At 35.1% G+C, this 10,987-nt stretch overlaps 1 protein-coding gene across 4 annotated transcripts; it reads left to right on the top strand.

The window, feature by feature from the left end:
* Nucleotides 1-947: 947 nt before the first annotated feature.
* LOC111332749 (sugar transporter SWEET1) lies at nucleotides 948-10,270 on the top strand. 4 transcript variants are annotated; one of them, XM_088758101.1, is made up of 6 exons: nucleotides 948-1,075; nucleotides 6,257-6,334; nucleotides 7,099-7,222; nucleotides 7,844-8,005; nucleotides 8,642-8,761; nucleotides 9,989-10,270. In XM_088758101.1, exons 2-6 carry the CDS (start codon nucleotides 6,273-6,275, stop codon nucleotides 10,070-10,072), a joined length of 552 nt encoding a protein of 183 aa, XP_088614227.1. In that variant the 5' UTR covers nucleotides 948-1,075; nucleotides 6,257-6,272; the 3' UTR covers nucleotides 10,073-10,270. The 4 variants fall into 4 exon arrangements, with proteins under 4 accessions (XP_088614227.1, XP_088614226.1, XP_088614228.1 ...); XM_088758100.1 differs by having other exon boundaries at nucleotides 1,003-1,065; XM_088758102.1 differs by lacking the exon at nucleotides 948-1,075 and adding an exon at nucleotides 1,215-1,353.
* Nucleotides 10,271-10,987: the final 717 nt, after the last annotated feature.

Genomic DNA, 10,987 nt, shown 5'->3' with positions numbered 1-10,987 from the left:
CTTGACTGGTGACTTTCTTCATAAAATAACAACTCAAAAATAAAAAAACTGATATCTTTTGAATCACTGTTTTTTTTTCCATGAAAGGTGTTTATTTGCCCTTTTGTTTAACCCATTCCATCCTAATAATAATACATATTCTCCTGCTGTCCATTAGACAATAGGCCATTTCACAGTTGTGTACTTAGTTGCCAAGCCTTTGATTCAGAGTGAGGCTAAAGATGACCTTGTTGTGATAGAGACCTGTATCTAGTTAGCATGATAACAAAGCGATTTACATTTGAAAGGCAGCAAGGTTTGTATCACAACAAGGTCATCCCTAGCCTCACTCCCGTTCAAAGGCTTGGCAACAAAGCACACAACTGTGAAATGGACTATTCCTATGGCACAAACAGGGAGACTTAGTTTAACATGCAATCACAAGCTTCTTTAGTTAGCGATCATTCATTTTCTTTATTCTCGTGACCCTAATGTTTGACTCGGCAATGAAATTGCGAGGACAAATTAGAAGCTCGTCACTCTTGGAGTTAAAAGTTCAAAGTTATTATCGCTCAGGCACAGGCAGCCCAAGCTCACTACTAGCAAAGCCGAAAAGTGCCAAAAAGTGATTACAGAAATTTCATCCGCAACACCTTGAACGTGCTGTGGGCGCGAACTGAGATCTTCTCTTACAGTTAATAATTGCCAGGCGGATCTCAGATCCGGCTTAGCCTAATTTGCTTAAATTTTTTTGGCGGGCAAAGCTCGTCATGGTGACTCTTACAGTGTTGCGCAACGTTTTATATTTATAAAGGTTTGTATGGGATGTTATCCGTTTGCCTTAAAAGAGAGAAAAAATGTCTTGTTTTGAAAAAAAATGGACTTACCTTATTGCCTTGTTGTTTTCTTTGTTGATAAAACGTTGCGCAACACTGTAAGAGTCACGTCCGCTTTTCTTGTAGTTAGCTGGGGCTGCCTAGCTGTAGGTCAGGTTGCCTGCATCAATTTTTTTCTTTTCCTACCATAAATTTGATTTACGAGGTAGCCTGCAAGAGCTGACGGGTGTTGCATGCTTGCGTTTTTCAGGTGAGCGGAGGTAAGACGAATCATACGTTGAAGGAATTGAAGAGAACAGAAAATTGATTTGAAAAACACATATGAGGTCTGCTTTGCGCACTAATCGCAGAGGTGATGGCTTTTCGCCAAGTGCATGCGGCTTGGATCATGAATAATTACGATCACGATCAAAGATTTGGAGACAAACGCCCTTATTTCCTCCCCTACCCAGGCCTTTACCATTTATATCGTTTAATATCTTTTCCTACGTCTGCTTCCTCCAGAAGAAAAGCAACATCATAAAATCATAAGAGACAGGTTTGTACTGGGATTTGTCGTGATGGTTACATCGATGCATTATAAAGCATTCAAGTGAACTGCAGATCATAAATTTTACGGGCGTGCATTTGTGCTTTGGTTAAAATCGTGGACGGGACGGAACGAAATCGAAAACTCAATAGTACATATTTGCGAAAAGTTTCTAATTGGAAGATACATCCGCTCTTCCTGAAGGCTTAGTAACATCGAAATGTCGTTGATGATTTCTTTCCTGTCATGGACGGCCAATATCGCAACAGTTGGATTTTTCGTCTCAGGCGTGTAAGTTCTCTGAACTACAGTAATGAGCGATTCTTTTCTTAAAATTCTTATTGTAATATTCTCCATAAACTTTCAGTACCCATGCAAAAGGGATTTGAAACCTAACTGAAGCCAAAAATATCAAGTACTATAGCAAGCTACGTTGGTGCTAAGATGTTGACAAAATATGAGACAAGATTTACATATAGTTCCATTCCTCAATTTGCATACAAATCCTGGATGAAAGAAAAAAATAAGGCAGAAAATTTATCTGTAAGACAACGGCTTTGTCTTACAGTAGTATGATTATACGGAAATCTTTCTGAAATGTGAACACATACAATGAAGCGAAGAGAGAGTGCACAGAATACGTCGATAGCTTTTGTAATAATTATTGCCTGCATAATTTGAAATCTATGCGAACTTAGAGTTTGTGGAGTAATTACGTTAAAACAATAGGAAACACACAAAAGGCGCTTTTGTAATTCAATCAGTTTTATGATTGGCATACGAAGCAAGGATTTCCATTTCTTGTTAACTTAATGTTCTTTTGCTCACAACGAAATTTTTATGTCCCATTGTACACTTCAAAATAAACCTTTTCCCTGCAGAAGATTCTTGTTGTAGTTGATGCTTGAGGGGCTAATATTTTTAGTGTGCTTTGAATGGCTAATTAATTTTTTTTTTTTACGACACTGTTGCGGGGAGACCAATTTTTTTGCCTTAAGATGCAGTTGGTTTAAAGGTTATTGTCAAGAAAAAGGTGGTCAAAATTTTCAAAATTTTCAGTTTTAGCTCTTTCATTAGAGAAAGCAGTTATGTGTAAGTGTGTGAGGCTTTTACTAAATTCAAAATATATCTTTCATGATGCTTCAGAGCATGACAACAACCAAAATATTTTCTATAGTCCAACTTTAAAATAGATTTTCTCAGGAACCAATAATTATGATTATCGAAAAAGCCTAACACCTTTTGCTAGCTTATTATCTTCTGAGTGATACTGTCCAGTTTGTTTGGAGGTCCACCGTAATGCAGAGGCTGGTTGTTCAGAAAAGCAAACAAAGTCAGTTTGTATTTAAGGGGTTGCATGCGCCTACCAAAAAAAAAAAAAAAGAAGCTGCTGTGTAGCAAGCATATCGAGCAAGCAGCATCATAATCAGGGTTAGAAAAGAATAATTATACTAGGGTTGGAGTGCCAATTCTTGAATTCATCACTTTTTACCAGAATGCATTGCAGCTTCTAACCAGAGTGCACTGTGCCAAAATTGTTGAGTTTAGTGTATTGCATTACATAGCATTTACTATTGTAAGAACATTTTCTAGATGTGCTTGATTGTGTTGTACTTTCCTTAGTAATTAGGCAAATTAACTAATCACTGGTATTGTATGGTAAGTCTACTATCTTGATCACTGAATGAATGAATTAGAGCAATGAAAAGAGTCACTTGATCAATGAATAACTCTACCTTGCATAAGTTGACATGCACATAAGCCAGAAAGCAAAATTAAGGCAGCTGACTGATGGTGTTAACAGGGCCTGTGCAACTCCTGTCATTCGCTATGACTTTTAAATCTTCTGCCCTCAAAATTAACCTCTTATCAGGATATCTCTCAATGACTTTCCTTTGTGATGTAATAATAAGGGTTAGTTTTAAGATGTCATTTCCTTATCTGTATGTTCTTGAGGTTTAGCAAAGGCAGATGAGATTGTGTTACAAAAGGCAATATTACTTCTGTGCAAACACTGTTTTCTCCATTTTTAGTACACTTTCCCTTCTTTAGAAAATAACTTCAGAGATATGATTCTCAATGTAAGTTTTGGAATATGCAGGTAGATGAATCACTGTGTAGATTATGTCACTATCAACAGAATGTGCTGCAGCTTTACTATCTTTTTGATACAGTAGTCAAAATCTGTAATTTATAAGCTTTTCAGTGATACATAGTTTTCCATGATCACGGTTTCTTAAAAAATAGTGCATATAGAATGATTTTTCTGGAAGGCACCTTATTTTGTTGACAGTAACTTTAAGTGCTAATCATTATACAAATCGTATACAGTGGGGCACTTCCATTGTAATAATTTTCCATATGCCAAATTACATGACTTTTTCTATCAAAAAAGAAACAACAAGTTTGAGTTTAAATTTACAAGACATGTTTCGACATTCTCATGTCATCTTCAGTTGCAAATGAGCATTTAACGGTTGTACATTTGAATTTATAATGTTAAGGTACGTTATAAATTACGTGTCAGGGCTTACGTTATATTTGAATGTTAAAATGCGAAAAATGTAAATAGTGTGCGCTTGACTAGATACAAAAAAATAAATAAATAAATAAAATAATAATAATAAAATAAAAGACCAAGGAACAACATAATTAAAAGGAAAGAGACAATTCTCGATGTTTCAATTGCTGATTAAGAATGGGTTTTTCCCACTTAATATGTAATGCCTCTTTGATCTTAATTTGGTATTTTGAAGTGTATTTATAATCATATTGTTCCTTGGTCTTTTATTTTATTATTATTATTATTATTTTATTTATTTATTTATTTTTTGTTATCTAGTCAAGCGCGCGCTATTTACATTTTTCGCATTTTTAACATTCAAATGTAACATAAGCCCTGACACGTAATTTGTAACGTACTTTCAAATGTACAAAAAATTCAAATATACAACCATTAAATGCTCATTTGAACTGAAGATGACATGAGAATGTCGAAACATGTCTTGTAAATTTAAACTTAAAGTCATTGTTTCTTTTTTGAGAGTTATTGTCACTCTGCTGTCTTTACGTCCTTTTGGTAACATGACTTTTTATAATAAATATGTAGTGAACCAAGGATCAACCCTTGGACCACTATTATTTCTTCTTTACATGAATGATCTTGCCAACTCTTCAGATATGCTTTCTTTTCGACTTTTTGCTGATGATGCTAATATTTTCTATGCCATTAAAACATCAAAAGATCTTGAGGCAGTTATGAACTCAGAACTTCAGAAAGTAATTAACTACTGTTACATCACTAAACTGTCTATTAACATGAAGAAAACAAAATTTATGATAATAACATCTCAACAGAAGCCAACTATACACAATATTAATATTTCAAACATTGATCGCAAAGCTAGTATCAAATATTTAGGCATTTCTACAAAGCAAACTGACTAAAAACCTTGGATTCTTCCACCAAATGCAGAATTACCTAAATTTAAAGATGCTAGGGCAACTGTATTATGCACTTATTTACCCTTATCTTAATTATGGTGCAATGTGTTGGGGCAACACTTATCAGACTAATTTAAATAAGATCAGTACCAAACAAAATAAATGCATCCGAAGTATCTTTTTTGCAAACAAACAGGAACCCTTTTTCCCTTACTACCAAATCCTTGAAATTTTAACATTTGAAACTGTTGTTACGTTCAAAATCTGCTCACTTGCATTTAAACTATAGAACAATCCAACAACTGTTCCAGCAATTTTCCATAATTTTTTAATACCTATAACTGCTGTCCACTCCTATAACACCAGAAAATCCACCAAGCTTAATATCCATTGACCACAAGTCAGAACTAATTAACATAGGCAAATTTACTTTTAAGTACTCTGCTTCAGTTATATGGGAAACTGCTCCCTTGGCATTAAAAAAAATAAAAGCATTTAACAGGTTTAAGGAACTTTATATGGCCTACCTGATCTCTCGTCAATCAAAATAATACATGATCTGTTTAGTGATCAAATATATAGTATGTAACTATCCATATGTAAATAACTATAGTAATAACAACAGAGTTAATAATAATAATATTAATAATTGTCTGCTTATATTTCGGTCTTTGTTGTTGCTGCAGCTGCTGTTGTTGCAGATGATGTGTTGTTCTTTTCCTCTCCTTTGTCTCTGTTTCTGCTTTCATTCATGCTGTTGTTTGTTTGTTTGTATGTGTGTCTGTTTTTCTCTTATTAAGCTTGTCCTGTATAGATTTCTTGCTTGGTTCAGTATATCTCTAACATACCTTAAATTATACACAGTCACGTAATTCTCTCTTGCACATCGATCCTAGCTCAGTGCCATTTCTTTGTTTATCTAAAAGTAGGTGGTGGCCAACTAGAAAGCCCTTGCTACTTTGACCACCACACACATTTTTATAATCTATACTTTATTTATTTTATTCTGTAATCATTTGTTGCAATTTTACATTTTTATCTATGTTAATTTTATGTAAATAGTGTGAAATAAATGAACCTTGAACCTTGAACCTTGAACCAGCCCAGTTAAGAACATAAATGAATATATAAAGGGTAAGTATTTGGAGAAACTATGGTGTTGCATCAGTAGGGGTGTTACAGGGTGATTTGGTTTTATTAACTTAGTTGATAATGTGTATTGGCCACTAAAAAGAATTACTTAAGGTGATATTTTAGGTGTCAGTCCTTGGTCATTATCAACTCATTTCATAGAACCAAATTAAGTTAGTTGCAATATTACTTAGTTTTAAACCAATGCTAAAATGCAACTGCAACACATATCTTTAAATTATGTTAGCTGTATGATAAAGTTTTGTTTTTACCAGCCTCTAATGTAGTAAGAAATAATGTACAGCAAGAGTTCTTATCACCTTGACCTTTTGGACAGGTTAACGTGCCAGAAAATGGTCCTGAGTGGAAGCACAGAAAATATTCCTCTTCTACCATTTGTCACAACATTTCTCAAGTAAGTCATTTTGGCTAAGAGGTCAGTAATGAGTAATTCACTTGATATACTGGTCTTGATGTCTTGCTTAGATAGGCATACTTAGTGGGATAAATTCTTTTATTTAACCACCCATTAACCGCCTCCCGGTTAGCTAAATGGATAGAACACTAGACTGTTGTGCGGGAGGTAGAGGGTTCAAGCCCCGGCTGGACCAACACTCAAGGTCTTAATAAAAATAATTGAGAAGAATATGTCCTTTCTATAACCTCAAGAATATTACCTTTCCATAACCTCAAGAAATGGTTAGATATTGTAGTCTTCTCAGATAGGGATGAATAAATGGAGGTCCCATCTCCTGCAGGGTTAGGGGTAGGAGACGTTAATTTTCCACACACGAGATAACTGTGTGATGAATGTCCTCCCCTGGGGTGGGGTGGGTGGGTGTGAGGGCCGCAGGGTAGAAAACTGTATAAGGTTATTGCGTTTCCCTCCTTAAATAAAGTTAAGTAAGTAAGTAAGTATTTTCTTTTAAATCAGAAATTCAGCATGTTACCAAAGATTAGATTTAAGCTTATATTGCTGTAAGAAAGACATATCCTTTCAAAGTTTCATCTGTGGAACTAAATGGAGTGTTGAAAATTACTTTAAGCCCAGTTACAAAGATATTATCAGCGATTTTTGTTGTATTTTAAATTAGTTTATTTTTGATATAATTCACATTTTACAGTGTATTGTACAATGTTTGCTTAGCAGAGTTGTATTATTGTTTCCATTGTATACAGCTGTATGATGTGGGCAAGTTATGGTATTCTTAAAGAGGATTCTGCATTAATTCCTGTCAATTTGAGTGGAATGATGTTGCAAGTTCTTTACATGCTGTGTTTCTTTTTCTACTGTAAACACAGGGTAGGTTGCTTGGTAATAACTCACACACACTAATCTAAGTGAGGTGTGATGTACAATTGTAGAATCTCTTTCATAGATCATTTGCTGTTTTTAGTAGATATGTCCGATAATAATTATGCACTGAAATTTTGCAAGTTGTATAGCATTTTTTCAAGCTGTGTGAAAACAAGGAAAAATGTAAGCTAGGAGTTAAATGTTTGCCTGTGTGACTTAAAATCATTTAAGAAGTTCATTGCTTTACAAGTGTCAAGCATAACAGAAGTTGGGATCTTTCAGTGTGATCTTTTCAATTTGCTCTGCTTTCTGTTTGTAAAAATTGCCTTATTCTAAAGTATAGTTATGTGACATAATTTGCTTGTTCCATTATCATAATGCCCAAATATGATAAAATGGCAGTTATAGTGGAATTATCATATACAGTACTTGTAAAGCAGGATAAATATATTTACTGAGTAATGCTTTATTACCAAGCTCTAAACTGATTTTTTTGGGTTAGCCTGTATATACAAAGTCATGTAGATGTCTCCTTCCTGCAGACTGAAAAAGTTTTCAGGGAATGTAGGTACTGCAAACTTTTACATCTCTCAGTGTACCAAAACAAATTGTTCTCTTTTTATAAAGGGAAAGGAACTCAAGATCATTTTATATGCTGCAGTTGTATCACTGGCATTATACTTTTATGTAATGCAGTATATTAGAGAGGAAACTCAGAGGGTTTCACATCTTGGATTTGCATGCATCGTCTTTACTGTTACAATGCAAGCCTCACCATTAGCAGCAGTGGTAAGCAAAATGTCCTTGATTGTTATGTTATTGTACGTGTCTCAGAACAGGGTGCTCAATAACCCTGAGATGTTATTTGTAGAAGTCTGCTGGAACAAGTTCAGCTTTTATGCTGATCAAACTGTTACGTGATTTGAAGTCACCTTAGATTCAATGAACAACAAGCCCCAAAATGTACAAAATATTGTAGCAAGAATAAGCAATTTCCCTGCCAGGTGCCATTTGGGAATGTGTGATTACTAAATGTGAGTTTGCCTTTTGGTTTATAGGGTCAAGGGTAAATGGTTGAAGTTCAAAAAAATCTTTTAAACTAATAGAAAAGTTATTTCTGAATTTCTCTCAACTCATTCAAATCAAAATTTCACAGGCCTAGGCTTACATAACTTTCTGATACATGTTTTTGCCATGTGGTCACTGTAATTGTGTCTATGACTGTTAGCCCACTTTGTCTTAAACTTTTTATACCATGGACATGTCATACTGATCACTGCTTCCTTCTTTTGCGGATTTGATAACTCTTGATCGATATGTTTGTTTAAAAAATTAAAATTAAAATGAGGTGAGAACAAAACATAATTTTCTTTATTCTGCACTAACATGATATTCACTGCAAAGGTTATTCCATTTTTTCTGTAGGCTAAAGTTGTAAGGACCAAAAGCACAGAGTCAATGCCATTTGTATTCTCATTTATGATGGTTGTGGTGTCTTTTCTATGGCTCTGCTATGGGATTGCTGTGGGCGACATCAATATTAAGGTGCAAATAAAGTCCTGATTTTTTATTTGTATATGAGTTACTGGGTTCAAGGTCAGTATCTTTAACATTATACAGTCATGTTCTTGGGCCACTGGGGCACCTGACCTCCATTTGTGACTTGGATGTTAACATGTATTAATATCTAATTATAACATACTTTCATTTTCTGTTTTATGAGTTCCGTTAATTGGAAAGAAAGGTGTCAACTGAGCTGCACATACAAAACAAGTATTTTTAAAACATTTAGTCAGAATTTGAACTACTGACAATTCCCTCTTGAGAACTTACTCATCTTTTGGATGGCAGGAAGGAAATATCAAGTTAAGCAACTGTGCACTTAACCCTCCACTAACCCAAAGTTATCCCTTACTTGTTATCAGTTGACTGTTGTTGGGTTTAAGGGGAGGGTGTGGTGGGTGTACAGTTGCTTATAGATACTGATATTGATACATTGTTTTGTTGTAATGGTTGTTGTTATTTTGGTAACACCAAGCACAAAGGGACCACTGGAGTATTGCTCTAAATCCCCCTATCATGTGGTCTATCATGTGTGAACCTTCCTCCCCAGCAGTAAATTTGCTGTTGTCATTTTCATCTATGAGGGGAGAGAGGTAAAATTGGTAGAAGTTTCTGTTTTTCCCAGTAGAAGACCACAATGACACTGGTCATGGCAAACCTGTTCTTTTGATTGAGAATCTACGTTGTATGTGATAAGCATTTTCTTCAGCTCAATTTTTTTCCATGCATGGTCAATTACCAGCTATTCACCAAAGTAGAGGTGGTTAGTGGTGAATATTTACCGAGCTGTGATTAGCAACAACGTTGCTAGCTGCTAGCCACTGACTTTGAAGTGAACATGCAGTACGTAGTTTTCGTGTATACTCAAGCAGTGAGGTAATATAGTGCAAAAACATGATCCCTGCAAAACGTATAATATTGTTGGGTGAATGGCAAATGATTTTGGGAGTTTTGAGTAACCAATCAGAGCACGCCTTTAACATTATGAATATCCTTCTGGAATCACAATATAACACCCTATGTTATTCAGCTTGTAACCCAGAGTAACAAAGCTAGGAAGAGTGAGGTGGAGGACGAAGGGTTTAGGCAATTTTGTACAATGTTTTTGAAGCAGTTTATTGTTTTCTGCCTGACTCAACAGGCCTCCAAGCTGGTTCAGCAGTGAACGTGATAATTTTGATTTGATTTGATTTTTTTCTTGGTTCGCAGGTCCCTAATGCAAGTGGAGTATTATTGGGTCTCATTCAACTGAGTTTGTTCTGTGTATATCCCTCCAAACCTCCCAGACAGTAGTAAATTTGTACTAATTTATTTATGTTTCTGAAATTGTTGCCTGAAGCAGTCAATAATTGTCTTTCAAGTCCAGAAGTAATATAGGTCCTCGTCAAGGTGTCTAAATACAGAGGGAGCAGGTGGGAAATTCTGTGTGATGTCGCTTCATTTCGCGTTTTTACTCCGTTCGTTAACAAAAATAAAATACAATGTACTCCGCCTCTCAGTTTGGTAGAAATACATAATCATCTGGTTTTTTTTTTGTTTTTTTTTTCCAGTTTCCAGTGTCGTCAAACTTTAATTACGAATGAGCGCTTGTTTTATTTATGTCTGGCTAAAGCACGCCTGTGTACTAAGTGCAATTTTTGATGGCATTGACTTCGAGAAGGCCTTTGACACTGAATTTCAATTTTTCCAATTAGACCTTTGCATAACTTCAACTTTAGTCCTGCTTTCATACTCTAGATTCAAGTGCTGTATAAATGTGTCTCTAGTGCTGTATAAATGTGTCTCTAGTGCTGTTATGAATAATGGATTTACCACTGGGCATTTTCGTTAAGAAAGAGGGGTTAGACAAGGTGACTCCTTTCTCTGTCTTTATTTATTATTGCTGTCGAGACTGGCTGTAAAAATAAGAAATGATATAGATAGCAGTATTCAGGGTTTTAAAAATCGGACACGAAACACTTAAATTATCTTCATTTTCTGATGGCATCGCTTGTTTGCTAAAAGATGAATCTCTTTCAACAATACTTTATTGGGGCAATGCTCAGGTTTAAAAGTCAATTATGAGGAAACGATAACATTTGCTCGTGGAAACGGTACTTTATACGGGAAGTAGATTTTCCAAAACATAATATTTTCGTGTGTTCTAGCTATGATAACAAAGGGAAGCTCTTGATTTGAGACAAACGTTAAAGGATATTAAAAAGTCAT

This window comes from Stylophora pistillata, chromosome 4, assembly GCF_964205215.1.
Source record: "Stylophora pistillata chromosome 4, jaStyPist1.2, whole genome shotgun sequence".
Classification (NCBI taxonomy): domain Eukaryota; kingdom Metazoa; phylum Cnidaria; class Anthozoa; order Scleractinia; family Pocilloporidae; genus Stylophora; species Stylophora pistillata.
The sequence above is the reverse complement of the archived record's forward strand: the minus strand, read 5'-3'. Positions and strand labels throughout refer to the sequence as shown.